The 17,687-nt window shown below is 38.4% G+C and overlaps 1 protein-coding gene across 4 annotated transcripts in view; it reads right to left on the bottom strand.

Annotated features, from left to right (window-relative positions):
* The window catches only part of LRBA (LPS responsive beige-like anchor protein), a 404,059-nt gene that overhangs the window by 297,792 nt on the left and 88,580 nt on the right, over nt 1-17,687 (bottom strand). For all 4 annotated transcript variants that reach the window (XM_026847510.1, XM_026847512.1, XM_026847511.1 and 1 more), the window contains one exon: nt 7,259-7,392. In XM_026847510.1, the coding sequence (XP_026703311.1) occupies nt 7,259-7,392 (134 nt within the window). The remainder of the gene's footprint in view (nt 1-7,258; nt 7,393-17,687) is intronic.

Below are 17,687 nucleotides of genomic sequence, written 5' to 3'. Positions count from 1 at the left end.
ATCAAAACGGTGAAAAGTTTTGCTCTTATTTTTCTTTCTTCATAGGGAGCAGATAACTCTGTGAATATGACTGGCTTATACTCTTCATAAATTCAGCATGAAGCTCTTATTTTGATTTTTGTATGGGATGACAGGGTCAAAAAGAAATTTTGAGTGGGCCATATAAAATGGACAAGAAAGTGGGAAACAAGCACTTTGAAAACAAGGTGGAATCTGAATCTTCTGGGCATAGTCTCCTAAATAATTTACCTAATAAAGGCAAATCAAAGGTATGTTTCCAAAAGTTTCAACAGGGATGGCTAGATTCTGTAAATAATTTCAATATTTTCATGGATATAATTCCACAGTCAAACCACCAAATAGTATTTTCTGTGCTCCCAAAGGCAAGGCAGTCAAGTGATAGGACAAAAATTAGAATGGAGTGTCCTGTATAGAAACACAAAACAAAGCTCACAGAAGGCAACAAGCCACATGATTCAGCAGTTCCAAAGACTCCAGTTGTTTGCTACAGTCTTTTTGTTGTTTTTTAAACACACACACATTCATACTTAAGTATGCACAGTAAGTCTGCTTCCTGTTGGATTAAAACTTTAAAGCAATTCTTTCATTTTCATTGTAAACTTTATATTCAAAAAAATTCACTAGAATTCCCAGCTCTCTCCCTAAAGCCCAACATCCTTATTCTGACTGAACAAGGCCCTTTAATTTAAAAATATTCCTAAATCCACATGCCCAGTAATGGATTTAAGGCCATACACCATCCATAACGGGAAACCAGCACACTGATCTGTGTAGTCCAACAGAGTACAACACTGGAAATCCAAAGCCTTCCAAAACAAGAAAGTCCTCTCAACACGCAGATTGCACACAGAGAGAGTCTTGTTATGTAAATGTTTGCATGTTTTTACTACACATAAAATCTGTGAACAGAAATCCACTAGATATTGGGTATGTTAGAAATTCAAGAGTATATACAACTAAAAACCTGTACAACTCTTAGCAAAATCAAGGATCAATTTAACAGTGAAAAATAAGACTTAAACAGTGCAGCATAGTAGCATGAGTTTTACAATTAAATAGGATGAAAATAATCCAATGTACTACTTAGGCCACAAGCAAAATAACTGAAGGAAAAAAAACTGAAAAAAATTCAAGGCAAACATCCGCAAGGACAATGAAAGGGCATAATAGCCATCGCCAGTCTAAGAGACACACATATGCTCTATCCGGGGAAACTTGGGGGTTTTGTTGTTTCTTTTATTTTGTGGGGTGCATTAGGGGATTTTGGCTAGTTTTCTGGTTTTACACACAATAGCATGGATCTAAAAATGGTTAGAATGGGAAGTAAAGGAAATCACTGACAACACAGATAAAGGACATGATTTTTTGCCTCTAGAAATCAAAATAAATTGTGAATAACAGCTTAGGTATAAATATAAAACTATGAAGTTTTAACTTAAAATTAACTTTTAAATATAGACATAACAGAAAAAAACACGGATAATTTGGACAACAGCATAAGGCAGGCACCTATATAAAGTGATACTCTTTGTGAAGATTATGTAAGGATATTTATGGCCAGAATTTCTTCATGCTTATCATCACCTAAATCCACATTCCAAACACAGATACATTTCACCAAAAGGGGTGAATCTCAGATTTATCACAGATGAGAATTTCAGGGTTTTTTTTATAAAGGATTAGGCATAGTGATTTCTGCATTCAAATTTTGTTTAGTGGACATACTTTTTTGACTTTAACTCAGAAGCAGCTTTTCATTCTACTATTTTTTTCTGCCTTCAGTAAAAAAAAAAAAATTAAAATACTTCAGTAGCATATTTCCATCCACAACAGACATGTGAGTAAGTGCAGTAGCTACTTCAAACATGTGGAACTAAACTGACTTATCTCTTCCTTATCCTCTCACTGATAAACTGGCTCCTTCAAACTGACAGTTTTACAGACATTTGCAAGAACATAAAAGAAAATGCAAATAGATCATCTGTCTAGCACCCTTAGAGTGAAACCTTATTGTTTATTCAAGGTCCCCAAGGGTCTAAACAAATAATGTCTCTAGCAATAAAATATTGTTAAAGAAACTCCTCGTGCATGATCCTTGTGCTTTTACATATACACTCAAAAAGTATGTTTGGCAACACACAAGCAGTGCATGATATGCTTCACTCTGGGAGGAGGAAGATGAAGTAAAAAAAAAAAAAGAACAAAACAAACAAAACCCAGTGAGTTGAGTTAAATAACCATACCTCTTAATTTTGTACAACAGACCTACCCTACATAAATACCCTTTATGAAAGGAGTATCTAGTAAAATAATGAGCTTATTCAGAAATATGCTTCCGGGGCTGGAAGCGTACGATGCAAGACTACAATGAAAGGTTTTACAAACTGATATAAGGGAGCTGTTACATAAACACATCTGTACATTAAACCAAAACAGATTTCACAAAACAATTCTGCACTCTCTAAAGAGAAGTTGCTTTAAAACAGTTTTTGCACTGAAGTGGTATTAAACCATTTCCATTTAGCATTTCAGCTTTTTTTCAGTGTAATTCTGCTTTGGGAACTAGCCTTTAATTACTGTCACTGTAAAGTTGGAATTCTCTTTGAAATAGTCACTATAATCTGGTGAATTTCTTGATTTACCTTTGCACTGATGGTAACTCATTTCACATTCTCTAAATTCAGCTCGTCTCCCGTTAACTTACTTTACTGTGAGACTTCAAGGTTATTTTCACCTATATATAAAAATCAATGCATATCATTCTTTGCAAAACAAGCCAACTGCGGGAGAAAAATCTATGTTTTCCTATAGGAAGGACTAGAATTCGGGAGTCAACTCCTTTTTTATCTCCTGTTGCTGCTTATTCCCCAAGTTTCCTCCAAGCGTCACCTCCTTTTTCACTTTGGCCTTTCACATGGCCTGGTTTATGAATTGACACTTTGGGGAACAGCCCATGTCTCTGCGCAGGAGAAGCAGAAAACCTGCTGGCAACACTGTGTGGCTCAGAGGCAAAACAAGTGGAAGTCAAAGAATCTAAAGTAAGAGTCAGGCAACAGACACTGAGTGGAACTTTGAGTGTTTTCTACACTCAGAATAAGGACAAGATGCAACTCCTTCCTGCTTCCTACAGACCTTTCTTATTCCCTCTTTATAAAAATTATAGTTGAATGATCATTTGCAAACTGAACAGTGAAAGACTCAAAACTGCATTCTTTAGAGTGAAGCACTAATAAAACTCATGTGAAATCCTTCAAATACAGAAACAAGCTCAGAGCATCAGAGAGAACAGTTTGCAAATGGCAAATCAGATCAAAAACGTTCACAGCACTTCAGAACATTACAGCTGTAATAGAAACATTTAAAAGGAAAACTCAAGTGACAAAGATACAAGCATATTCACCATAGCTCAGACAACTCCTCCAGGTCCTGCCTGGCCAAACATTAGTCTTGCCTTTCCAACAGCCCTTCCTGGACTCAGCGTGTGTACAATCTCTGCACCAAGTCTCGCATTCAGCCTATGAGCTAATCCAAGGAAGAAACAACTCGAGTAAATTCCTCCTCCTTAGCTTGTTGCTAGTAAATACGATCTTTTGCTCAAAACCACCCTCTGTAAGAGACAAGTGACTAGCTCAACACGGGCGACGAAGGGGCTTTATTTCCTCCATTCGTTTCCAAGATCTTTCAACAGTTGGAGTAGCAATTCCAGCAGACTAACCGCCCAAATATCAGCCATAGGCAAGGATTGACAGGCAAGTTTAGCCCACCAGGGTCACATTTGTATTCAGGAAAGGCTTTGTGTGCTACAAAATACTCTGAGGCTTGAGCGAGTCAAGATGAAGAAGTTCCTCCTGCAAAAAGGCCAGTCTGTCTGAGGCCAAATCATGTTTTCACCCTCTTTCAAAGTATTAGAGGAACAGGGTGAGCTTAGATGGTTATCTTTCCAACCTGTCAACATTTTGTATTTGGTAGGCTAGGACATGTCACATCCACTTGATATGAGCTTAAGACAATCTTAAGGGTCAAATATCCAAGATACTCACAGACCTTGAGCTACAGGCAAGATGCAAACTTCAGGAAAAAATCTTGGGGAGGAGGTTGATAAATTCTGAGCATACACAAATAGCAAGAGGCATCTGGAACCACACAGACTAATATTTTAACACCGATCCTACCCTGACCAAGCAATTTTGACATAACTTCTACTACAGAGGATCTCACCTACTATGTAAAACTTAATCCCAAATTATGCTTATGGACACATTACAACTAAAACACTATTAATTGCTGTTTAATCCCATTTTAATGTCTGTACCTCCCTTTCATCTCTGTTCTGGAGTAAATTGATTCAAGTCTCCACAGTAAATATTGTATGTTATTCTATTACGGTTCTGCTTGCTTGATCAGTTTTTAAAATATATCAAATAAACACATTGTGTTTATATCAATATAAAAACATATCAAATATGTTTTTTCATATATCAAATAAAAACATATCAAATAAACACAAAATATATCAAATAAACATCTTTGACCTTAGAAAAAATAACAGCTGAAATGTATTTTTAAACATAGTAGTAATGTTTAATAAATAGCCTTGATATAAAATGTGAAAAAGCCCAAAATTTATATTCACTACATAAATCCCTAGCCTCAGCACTTTTTTAAAAAGGACTTTTTTTTTTTAACAACTACAAAAGTAAACACAATAAATGTTAGCTGAAAAAAGTGAGAACAATGTATTGATTCTCTGCTGCATGAAAACAAAAATTAGTGAAAGAACGTGTGATTTGAACTCAGGGAAAACTATATATATTATATTTTGGTTTATAGGAAGCTCACTTATTGCGACTTCTATCCTTAAATAAAAAAGTTAAAGGCCTTATACAGGACTTTATTACAAACATAAATGAATGCAATTTACAGGAGCAACAAGCCTAAACCACTCCAACACTGCTAAAATCTTTGTTTCCATGCCATTATTTTACTGGGGAAAAAAGAAACAATCTCACATTTTAATCTGTTTAAGGCATGATTTCATTTATCCCTTTATTTTTTCTTTTAATTAATTAGATTGCCAGTGTAAACATGTCTACTATTTTTAATTTCGATTAGTTTCTTTTTATGCATATCAGTTCAGATTACATGTCCAATTTTTGCCAAAACTCCCAGACATGCTGGAAGTCACAGAGTTACAAACTACATCAGTATTGTTTATTGTCTGGATTTCTTACACATTGAACAGGCACAGGAGCACTTATTTTTTCTTCGATACATTCTTAAAAGATTGACTAAATCTAAAAATCAATGTTCATCTGTTATTTCTATTAAAAGTGAATACTGACTTCAGAAATTGTAATAATTAAGCCCACATCTAACCTGGGTAAGTTAGTAATCAATTAACAAATTAGCAATTATTTTAAATAATTTCAATGTAGGTAAGGTTTTATTGGTTTTTAAAACACATTAGCTGCTCAGAACCAAATCTTCCCCAAAGAATTGTGAAATTTTAAGACACAGCTAATTTTTCGAGTCCAAACATTACTCCTAGACTAGTGCAGTGCTACCTCCTGCAATTCCAGTGACAAAATGGATTCTCCCTTTTGCAAAAAGTAAGACCCTATTAGATTTCAGTAGTTTTTCTTTTCCTGTATCGTGGCTGGAACAAAACCTTTTTGATTCTCCCAAAAAATGAAATGGGCAGTTGAAGATGGCAACAAATATCTTTGAGACACCCACAAACTAGAGGACACGGCAACAATTTACAATATTTTTTTTTTCCTCAGTCTTTTCAATTTGAATGTAAGTTCATAAAAACAGAAGCAAGAAACTCAAGCACTGAAAAGAAACACCAATAATCAGGCATAGACTGAGATTTCCTTGATTAAGATGCAAAGTGGTTCTAAATCTTGACTTGAAACTTCAGGGGCACAAACAATTATGAGATCCTACACAGCCTTGTGACTTAGACATGGCTAAGTAGAAAAGCATGCCTTTGACACAGCATATAAGGTTAAATATCATTTATCGCATACAGAACGACCAGAGAGACTACGGGTTCAAAGGACCACTTGCTTCTAAACAACCTACTCAATTTTGTCCCCACTGAAAAAACTGTCCAAAGCAATTAGTTGAGCATCAAGACTGAATTTGACCTTAGGCTAAAGCTATTGGAAACACCTGTATATAATTTTCAGTCCTACTTAGCCCTAACATATATCCTTGAACAAATATGCTACAATTTATAAATAAGCTTATATTTTACATACAAAAAGTCTGTAGCAAAAAAGTACTCTTCAGAATACACTGTATTTATACTAAACACAAGTTAATATAGTATGCCTGCTTTACAAAAACTGTGAGAAATCTTGGAATTATGACAAATATTGCCCAGACATTTGCATTTGTTCTGCTAGATGAAGGCAAAAGGAACCCCCAAAAGTTTAGCAAAGTGTTGGTTGGTTTGGTTTTTTTTTTTAAATACAACACTACTTTGGGGTGCTTTTTTATTTTTAAGAAGGTTATTTTTTATATTTGTGTAGCTACAGCATCAAAACTAGGAAAAAGAAAATGATCACTGGGATAAACTCTCTGAAAATATTTAAAAAGATGCATTCTTATATTCAGTGAACCCATACAATGTCACTGACAATTGGTCCAGTTTAATCTAGAGTCACATCTATTTTCCTGTAAAGTTATCTGTTACTGGTCTTTGTTAGAGGCACAAATACCAAACGCAGGCCTGCAACCTGCTAGATGAAGGCATATGACAGATACAAAGTAATATGCAGGATACAAATGTCTCCAAGGTCCTTTTGTCTGACTTGATAAGGTAGGACACTTTATGCCATGTGCACTCCAGTAGTTTAAAAAAAATAAATAAAGCATAAAAAGCACCATCTTCCCAGATTATTGGCACATTTTTCCCCTAAGAAAATGCAACCAGCAATAAGTATCAATAATCTTAGTATAAGCAAGACTCATTTATAGACAGATAAAATATCTACACACTGATCAGTATTACCATGGAAGGCAACTGACAAAATGTCTGAAAAACTGTTCTCACCTACAGTGTTTTCAGATATGGATAACTACTGACAAACATCTCACCTACACAAAAAACACCAAAAAAAACACATAACAAAAAACGTGTTTGTTTGTATTCCCAGTGATCGGTGAGGGAGGGAGAAGCAAAAGAAGGAGGGTTGGGATTTGAGTTGTTTAATTGACCCTTACTCACCGGGAGATTCTCCTGACAAATCCAGGGCTTGGGCTGAATCTAAGGAAGAAACCACACTGACAGCATTTGTAGGAATGCCCATAGCAGCTGTAGAAGAGGAAATGGTGGATTTCTTCGGTGGTACAACAACACTCCTAGGTGAAGACAAACAGGTAGTAAGTAATACTGTAGGAAGGCTCACACAGCATGATCCTTGTTTACACACCAAGCACATACACTCCGATGCCCTGCAAAAGTACCGTTCCTCCCCTGTTTTCTTTTTCCATCATCTTTTGACAATCTGCCTCACCTAAAGACCACTTCACCCTTGTTTAGTTTTTATGGTGCACTTTAATATCTCATCCACTTCCACAAAAATCCCTGACAAACAAGCACACAGTGAAAAGATAAGCAGGATAAATGACCTGCAAGTAGGTTTTACTTTTCACCTGCGTTTCACCAAGATATGGTTTTAAACTTCAGGCAACTATTTACAAAAAAAACAGCACAGTACTCAAAATGAAAACATTAAGGTAAATTATCAGGACTGAAGCTTGTATACGACGACTACTAGTGGTACTCTAATGCAGAACAGAAGACTAGTTGAAGAAGAATGTACTACAGCTACAACCATCCTAACACATATCCACATGCACACACATTTTAAAAATGAATTTGAGTATATCCTGTCAATCCTGTCAATTGAGTTTTACTTAGATAACAAACCAAAACATTCCTTGGGAGTTGAAGAGAGAATCTCCATCTTGTATACAAGTCAAATATCAGGCCTTATTGTCAGCATTAAAGATTACACAAGAGGAAAAGATGCCAAGTGATGAGTTAGGCACAGAGATTTATCTCAGATGTTACTAAGGCATCTATTTATGCTATACCAATTTCAATTAAATTGTAGTACTTTATTCCAAATACCTAAAAGGCCTTGTTAAGCATAAGTTAAAGGCATTTTTTAATTGCAAGTTAGCTCCATAAACATGCAAAAACCCAGCTAATGAGGTAAAAAGTACGGCTGATATATAATGCACTCCCACAGCAGCGCTTACTTTTAATTACCTGGTGTTAACCGTAAGCTGAAAATCTTCAACATTCAATTTATTTAATCACATCTTTTGTTGACAGTACTATAACTACACACTGAAAGTATTCCCTTAATAGCTTTTAAAATATTCATTTTCTAAATAAAGTAACTTAGAAACTTGACCCAAATTCAGGTGTGGTAATAACAACCAGAGAAGTTCTGTCAAGTATTTCTAAAATAGTTCTCACTAAAATAGGAAAAAAGGACTGCATTTGACTCCCTTCTTCAGTGCAACGGATATCACAGAACCTAGACCACATGACTGATTAAATCAACCCTCCCTAATAGTAGGAGTAGGCAGGCCCCTTACTTGGAGGCAGTACATCTCATATCATTATAAGGGTGACTGCTAATGTTAACTATACACTAAAAAAATAGAAGTCACAACACCTGAGCCCCAAATCAAGATACTGTGCCTAAACCATGAATTTTGCTCATACATTCTTGTCAGTTTCCCTGAAATATGAACAATGCACCAAAAAAAAATTTCATATATTTAGACCGTCTCCTAAATTATAGCCACATTAACAATTCATTTTGCATCTCCCAGGTATAGAGAGACCTCTCACTCAAGATTCGGTGACATACATTGTCTGGAAACTGTTACTACTATTCTATAACACGCATTCAAATTCCTGGAAGGGGCTGGGAAAGTTTACCGAGTATAAGATGCACCCACACACAGTAAACTCTTGGACATTTCCCCAACATTCATAATCCAGCACTGAAGCCCAGGTGTCTTCCTTCACAGATTTTGAATTCTTTTACTGTAGAGCTATCTAATTCAAGAAATACTGATTGATAATATTAAACCCAAATCATAGAGCTGTATTACAAACACAGGTCTGTTCATGTGGACTCCGAGACCTCAGTGCACAAGCTGGAAATACTTATTTGCACACCCTCTAAATTATAGAAACAATTATTCATTTGCTGCTAATACACACACTGTTATACTGGATGCAAGGTGATACGGGAGAATATTTAGTGACAAATTTCAGTGCACATGCAGATGGTAATTATGCATATATACGTAGTGTCTGTTCAAAGCATAGCATTCATGTAATTAATTTTAAATTGGAAAACACCAAATTACCTTGAGGGTAAAAACATATCTTCTAGAGCTAGTAGGTTGGTATTTCCAGGGCTTAAAGTCAATCAGAATTTTAGAATTCTCTCAAAACATCAAATTAGAACAGCTGTGCCCTCTGAATGCCTATGAACACTACTGATCCTAAAACATATCTTCTAGAGCTAGTAGGTTGGTATTTCCAGGGCTTAAAGTCAATCAGAATTCTCTCAAAACATCAAATTAGAACAGCTGTGCCCTCTGAATGCCTATGAACACTACTGATCCTACCCTCTGACTCTACTAAAAGCCCCAGGAGCTACAAAACAGTTGGTATTTTAAGTTGTAAAGGGCAAGCCAGACCCACACCTTAAAAAATTTCATACATAAATGGCTGATCTTCGACTAATTTTATGTATTAGAACTGCCCCCTTTCAGATGAAAATACAGAAATAAACATGCTGGAAGAATCAAGAAGGAATTTTAGAACAGGAATAATTTTTAGCACTACTACAGGGAGCTCCTCACAGGGCAAGTAACAGTTCTGGAACTGCATGGGAGCAGGGAAGCCTGTGTGCAGATGGAGCTGTCACCTTAATCCTGCTCATCTGCAGTGACAATGAGTGGAGACAAAAGAAATCCCAGCTACAACGCTCTTCCATTTTCCAGTGCTGTTTCTGACACAACGCTATCTATTATCGATCCTTCCTGCAAACTTCTATTGATCTTCAGTGTGCTTAAGCATCCCTGCACTGAGGGAGTAGTTCCACAAGTTGCCAGACTCTCTATAGCTACCGAAGGAGAGATGCAGAGGAATTAGTTTTGGCTTTTTTTCCCTGGGCTGCGACACACAGCAGTAAATGACCACAAATAGTCCCTTTTGTCTTCTAAGATCCTGTGTACCTTCTCACCTTCAAACCTGTACAACCTTAGGAATATAAATACAGTTGCTACACTCATCTTCAGTGAAGTACATTAAAAAGGAATTATATGCTAATACTTCCATTGTAATTTTCATCATCAATGGCATTCACGTTTTCACTTTAAGATACCACTCTCTGATTACTAGCATCAAGAATACAACACTAGTACACAGCTGCAAAGTAGAGCTGTCAGCAGGCTTTTTTTTTCTTAATTACCCAACATCATTCCTTTTGCTTTGATTCAAGGAATAAATATGAGTAACTACAGGTTTCAGATGTCAAAATACAGCGAAACATGTGCTGCCTTATAAACAGTACACACAGGTGTGCACGTGTGTTCCAGACACAGCCACCACATCTTTGAGCAAGAGATACTGACTCTCATATAGCTTTCTGAAAAGCTCAGGTAGCTTATAATATCCCACTGAAAAAAAAAAAAAAAAGTTTTAGCTTTTAGGTAATTTTATTTTTAAATTAAAAATCTACTTCATAAATTCTACAATAATTCCTATATTTAAAGGTCATGTTAGATCTTGGGCCTCTCTGTTACAAGCTTGCTTAAGGATTCACTGTTCATGATGCACCACAGCCAAAGACATCTGCTGTGCTACACAATTACTCTGCAAGATAAAAGGCAACAGTAGAGAGGCTGGAAAAATTGCTCCTTCACATTAAAAAACCCTGAACTTTGGAAGAAAACAGTGGCTTTGAACAACTCATCATAAAGCTGTTTTCTACAGAACCATCCGGGTTGGAAAAGACCTTGAAGCTCCTCCAGCCCAACCATGACCCTCCCCCTGACCGTTCCCAACTCCCCCAGATCCCTCAGCGCTGGCTCAGCCCGACTCTTCAACCCCTCCAGGGATCCCGGGGACTCCCCCCCTGCCCTGGGCTGCCCATTCCAACACCCAACAGCCCCTTCTGCAAAGAAATCCTTCCTCAGAACCAGCCTGACCCTGCCCTGGGCAGCTTGAAGCCATTCCCTCGGGGCCTGGCGCTGGCTCCTTGGCTCCAGAGACTCATCCCCCCTCTCTGCACCCTCCTGGCAGGGAGTTGCAGAGGGCCAGGAGGTCTCCCCTCAGCCTCCTCTTCTCCAGACTGAACCCCCCCAGTTCCCTCAGCCGCTCCCCAGCAGACCTGTGCTCCAGACCCTGCCCCAGCTCTGTTGCCCTTCTCTGGCCACGCTCGAGTCAGTCAATGGCCTTTTTAGGGTGAGGGGCCCAAAACTGAACCCCCCTCACCGAGGGGTGGCCTCACCAGTGCTGAGCACAGGGCTCAGATCCCTTCCCTGTCCCTGCTGGCCACGCCAGTGCTGACACAAGCCAGGATGCCATTGGCCTCCTTGGCCCCCTGGGCACACTGCTGGCTCATTATCAACCCCTCCAGGTCCCTCTCTGACTGGCAGCTCTCCAGCCACTCCTCCCCAGGCCTGTAGCCCTGCTGGGGGTTGTTGTGGCCCAAGGGCAGCCCCCGGCATTTGCCCTCAGTGAAACTCCCCCAGTTGGGCTCAGCCCATCGCTCCAGTCTGCCCAGGTCTCTCTGCAGAGCCTCCCTATCCTCGAGCAGATCAACACTCCCACCCAACTGGGTGTCATCTGCAAACTGACTGATGGTAAAACTCAGACTAGTTCTGAGCAGAAGTTATTTTGGATTGTGATCTTCAACAGTCAGCTGAAATGGTTCCGATTTTTCCAGCCAAAATAAAATACAGACTACTTCTGGTGAGGAAAGAAGGTCCCTTCTGCTGACAGCTGTGTCACTCTGAAGCACACAGCCCAAAGTATCACTGGATATTGTCCCAAAATATGATGTAAGGAAATCCCAAACCCTGAATGTACATTCTCTCTGTCATCTGGTCAGTTGCCACGACCTTCTGACTCAAAAAATCCCTAAAACAGTTCAAGAACAAACAAAACAAAGTGTCTTAACTAGTTACTTTACAGGTATGCATTGCTGCATTATTTGTAATGTAATGTTTATTACTAGGTATGTCTGCCCTTTCAACCCAGTGACCTACGGTTGCAGGATTTGTTTGAGGAGCTCCCATTTCTAGGCCTTCTTCAAGGTATCAAAGTACAGTCACGTATGGATTCATATTTACCACATACTGGAAAGATACGTGAGGTATAAACGTAGGTCTTTTTTGTGTATTTACATTCCAAAATTCCTACATTTTTCCTTATTTGTGTAGTAATATGATATTTCCTCTGATCATTAAGTGGAAACACAACTGTGTTCAAACATTTGCCATTAACCATCAATGTACCTTTGTGTTCTTCTTTGAAAAGATTATTTAAATGGTCATGTAATTAAAATAAATGCATGAGACGGGAAAAGATAAAAAATTGTAGTAAGTAAATTTTGTGGAAAAGATGGAGTGTTTAGCACATTACTAAATCAGGTAAAATTGTCAGAAGTGTCTTCATGTGCTTTCAACTTCTCTCAAGTAATAGAACACTTGCTTTTAAAGAGCACACAGATAAGACAGTCCATTTTTGCAGCTAAACCGATAAACATTTCTTAAAAAGTTAAATATTGCTACACATTAATATTCATCAATAAGTGGCTCTATAGTATATTTCCTTCTGATCTAGAAAAATAATGTTTTAAAAAACATCTGTAACCGTGCATTAATTTCACCAGAATCACAACATACATTAAGCAACCTCACACATGGGTAGAGATGTGTCACGTGGAAGAAAACCATCAATGCATTTTACTCCTTAACATTCACATTATCACACTGTTTCATTGAACTCTACTTCTGGGTTACGTTTGTATATTATAACATCCATTTTCATAATATTCAGACACAGAGGAAATAAACTAGAAAAGCTGCACAAAAATATTCTTAAGGTGTATTTTAAGCAGACCTCAAGCAGTATGGTAAAAGTGATAGTTTAGCTGCTTCGTTTACATGACTGTATTAGATACTTGCTTTTTTTAATTTAAAATCAACTATTTAATGTTTAAAGTAGGAATTTACAGCACATGAACTGATAAACGCAGGTCAGGCATTGTGAGAACTAGCCACCATAAATACATCTTAGCCATAAGGTCAGTGTGTTATTAGTCCCAATTATGCTGAAGTGTAAGAAGCCTTCGTGTTGCAGACAATTACTCACTGCTGAATGAGCACAGACCACTGAGCTGAACACTGACTTCCATCACAGACAAAGGCTTACACAATAATGATCTATTCTGTCAAATTCTATAAGGATTTACTTATTGAAAGCTGTCTTGGTTTCAGATCACCGATTCTTCTGTTTCAATATAAAGATACAAATTACCTATAAATATCTCCTAGAGTTTGAGTACATTTTCCTAAATGTTTTGGGTTTGTTGTTTTTTTTTTTTTAAGTTGGCAAGCCTGCAATTAATTTTAAATATATTTCAAGTTACAAATTTTTCTTGGGCACAAGTCAAATATTCCTAATACAACACAGGCCAGACCAAACTGATGACCTCACTATAATTTAAAAATACTTACATGAGCTCTAATTCCTCTTGACATACAGGAATTTATACAGATTTAATTCTTAGCGTTCCATTTTTTAGCACTGAACAGCAACACAGGTGACAGTTTGTCTGTTTCCCTACGGGATAATGGTTTTAATTCAAAACCAAAAGAAGTTAAGTCTTGTTCCAGGCTACCAGAACGGTGCCCACTGCAGGGCTCCTATGCAATGAGCAAAAGAGCAATAAAGAGGATCAGAGACTTATTTTTGCCTCTACTTTGTGAGTCGGGAAAGCAGCTTGTCACATCAGTGTCATTCTATGGGCTCTGCTGTCTGGAGATAATATCCATTCTCTTATGTCCCCCTTGAAATACCCAAGGAGAAAAAAAAGAATAAGAGACTCTTAAAACCACGAGAGATCAGGGTGGGCGAAGGGGTGGTAAGCGGGGAAGAGAAGAGAGGATGGGAAGAATACAATCAATTTTGTAAGAGAACTTTAAAATCAGCTTGGCAGGGAGAAGACTTCAAATGGTTTTCCTCTTCAGCCCCTGCAGAATGCAAATTGTTGGTGCACCAAAAGAGCTGAGCTGCTCACCACAGCATATGTGCCTTGATCTACAGATCCCCCATTCTCATATTCTGTCTCTACCTGTACCTGGCAGACTTAACCTTGTCTACAAGTTTATTCTTTTCGAGGCCCAAATCAGTGAAGGCTAAAATCTACTCATTTCATTAAAAAAAAAAAAAAAAAAAAAAAAAAAAAAAAGGACTTTGATTTAATTTAACTCAAATACCACAACCAACCATTACAAAAGGTACAGGCACGCCACTAACTGACAAATGTGTAAACATAGGCTGAGCCTAAGCAGCTTATAGATGATGTTCCAAAAAGATAAATAAGCTTATTAACATATCCAGTCTGTAAGTTACAGCACAGCTGTAGCTTTAAGCCGTATGGTACAAGACCATGATTTAAGAGCCTCCATTCCTCTGAACCCTCAGCATCAGCTTTCCTGTAAATACATGATTATTATTATTAAATTGTTTCCACAAAGAACAGCAGAAGCCAGGAGAGACCAAGGTTTTATTTTAAATTGCACAGTAAAAATGGCAAGTGATAGGTTATGGGTTTTATTAAACTAATGGAAGAGAAACGTCATCTTTTTTTTTTTTTATCCTAAGCTTTGGTGATACTTATTTCTGTTTTATTTAAATTTGCTTGCATTAGCCCCCTCCTCCCCCCCGCCCCCTTTTTCTACAAGATTACTACTAAGAAAGAAAACTGCTGGTTTAAGACACACTGAAATTGGAACATTATTTCATGTCCCTACGGATCTTGGGAAAAAGCCAACGCAAGTCTTGAACTTTATCATGATAAACCCCTGGCACCCACTAATCACAAGACTGTATCTTCACAGAAGATAAGGGTAAGATTTTTGGCATGGGAATGAACACATACACCTAGGTGTTTGCAAAGGCTAGCAACCTGGCAGCCTTTCAGTAAGGTTTCACTCACATAGCTGTTACTGTATACTCTCCAGCTATGGCTGGGAAGTTGATAATCCTTAAGATATGAGGAGCGTTTTGATTTCTGACACAGCATTCCTGAGATAAATGCAGGATCAGAGAGATGCTTTGAAATTCCCAGAGATACCTCACTGGTAAACTGCTACATGGGAACAACTTTTTAAAAAGTGTCTTTAAAAAGAAAAAAACAAGTTAACACACAGAACTTGTTTGCTATCAAACAAAATATTAAACACAAACCAGACACAGAAAAGGAGAGCATCCCAAAGCCTGTTTTTCCAAGCTTGCCCAATGTACCTTAGTATTTTTGTCTCCCCCAGAGAAGTGCTACTATTTCTAATTCTATTACAGTTCCTTGTAAAAAGGTTTTTCTTTCCCGTGTACAATTCCTTCCCCCTGTTGTCACTAAGTGTCATTTCAGAGCATAATCTTGTATTTTAAGCAGTCATGCTAAATAAAGATACAGGCACCTAAAAGTAGTCATGAAACTTCCCTGTCTATATAATTTTAAATATAAATGTTTCATATACAGTTATTGTCTTTTTGATTAATCATGTTTCATATACACGTTATTCTATTTGATTAAATTATAGCTAGTTAGCACAATGCCTTATCACAGATCAATGTATTTATCACAGACGCAAGACTGTGCATGCCGCTACCAGATGAGAATTGACTAGAGAAAACTTCTACCTCATCAAACACTTTTGTCTACTTGACATACCCACAAAAGCAAGGAAATGAAAAGTTAAACCACCTAGAAACACAGAGCCATTGACACACCAAGGTCATGCGCACTGCTGAAGGACAAAATATTTTATACTAGTTGATGACTTTTTCCTTGCGTATTTAGCCCCACCCACCAAACACAAAAAGTCACAGGAAATCACTGTGGAGCAGTCCAGGTAGGCACATAAAGCCCTACAAAACCCCCTGCCCTCCGCTCCTCCATTCACAAGCACAGTGCTGTCTACTGCTTCAGTCTACACACCCCTTCCACTCCTCCACAGGTTCCTTCACCAGACTGGCTTCCTTTCAGTACCCAATACAGTAATTCTGTCGCAAGGTTGAGTGGAAGAATGTTAAGAGTGGTGGTTACAAACGGCTGGCACTTAGGAGTGGGAAAAGGAAACAAAAAGTCCATCTGGGTCAGTGTGACACTGGAAAAGTACAAGGGCAAACCAGCAAGTAGATCACTTTTCAGTAACTTGCTTTACAAAACACACTGAAACTTTAGGTGTTTTTTTCCATTATTTGAGCGACTTTGTAACTATACAGGAAAAAGAACACAGAATTGCACATGACTTAAGGGCTGTGGCCAATGCCCAGTATCTCATTAATGTACATATCATCAAATTAAATTGCAGTTTCCTCTGATAGGTAGATCACGCCTACAAAAACTTATGTCAGGTATCAGGCCTGCGAGTACTCAATTACTTCCTGACTAGTTAACCTGCTTTGCACCAATCCAAATCACATTTGCACGGACAGCACAAAGCTTCCTTTTAAAAAAACAATTCCTAAATTCAACACGCAGTTCTGTATCCGATCTCCAGACAAATGTTATTTTGTGTTTCCAAGCTCTACCACTCGGCAACGAACAATAAGAATTACCTTGAGGAAAAACATTAGTCACAGACTAAAACGTTGTGCTCTTCCACATCAACTGCCCGCTTGCTATAAAAAGCAATGAGAGGCCTCAATGGGTACTTGGGCAGCAGCAGTTCTAATTTATTGTCCCTCTTGTCCCAATTTCCCCCCTCTGTCTCCATCTTCCTACTGCTCCCAAAACAAGTCCTCTTGTTTAGCATCACAAGCACAACACACATTTACTTTGAGAAAAGAGCAAGGGGGCCAAATGCTAGCATACACCATCTGTGTCTAATCTAGCCAGACAACCACCACCATCTCTGCCCCCACTAGTGACATGGCAGTCTGAGTTGAGAAGACATGTCATGACAGCTGAAACCATACCCCTGGCAGAGCTGCACTCCTGTCTTGGGTCAGCTAAGATGCCTAGTTTGAGGAAGGCAGCCATAGACTGCAAAGACATCAGAGCCAGAGGAAGCTCAGGAATAAGCAGCGGATTAGCTACAGACCCATCTGGGTTGGAAAAGGCCTTGGAGCTCCCCAGCCCAACCATGAACCTCCCCCTGACCGTTCCCAACTCCCCCAGATCCCTCAGCACTGGGTCAGCCCGAATCTTCAACCCCTCCAGGGATCCCGGGGACTCCCCCCCTGCCCTGGGCTGCCCATTCCAACGCCCAACAGCCCCTTCTGCACAGAAATCCTTCCTCAGAGCCAGCCTGACCCTGCCCTGGGCAGCTTGAGGCCATTCCCATCAGGGATATATCTGCCAAATGAAGCCTGAAAGATT

This window comes from Athene cunicularia (genome assembly GCF_003259725.1).
Source record: "Athene cunicularia isolate RWA chromosome 4 unlocalized genomic scaffold, athCun1 chr4_part2, whole genome shotgun sequence".
NCBI classification, from domain to species: Eukaryota; Metazoa; Chordata; class Aves; order Strigiformes; family Strigidae; genus Athene; species Athene cunicularia.
The sequence above is the reverse complement of the archived record's forward strand: the minus strand, read 5'-3'. Positions and strand labels throughout refer to the sequence as shown.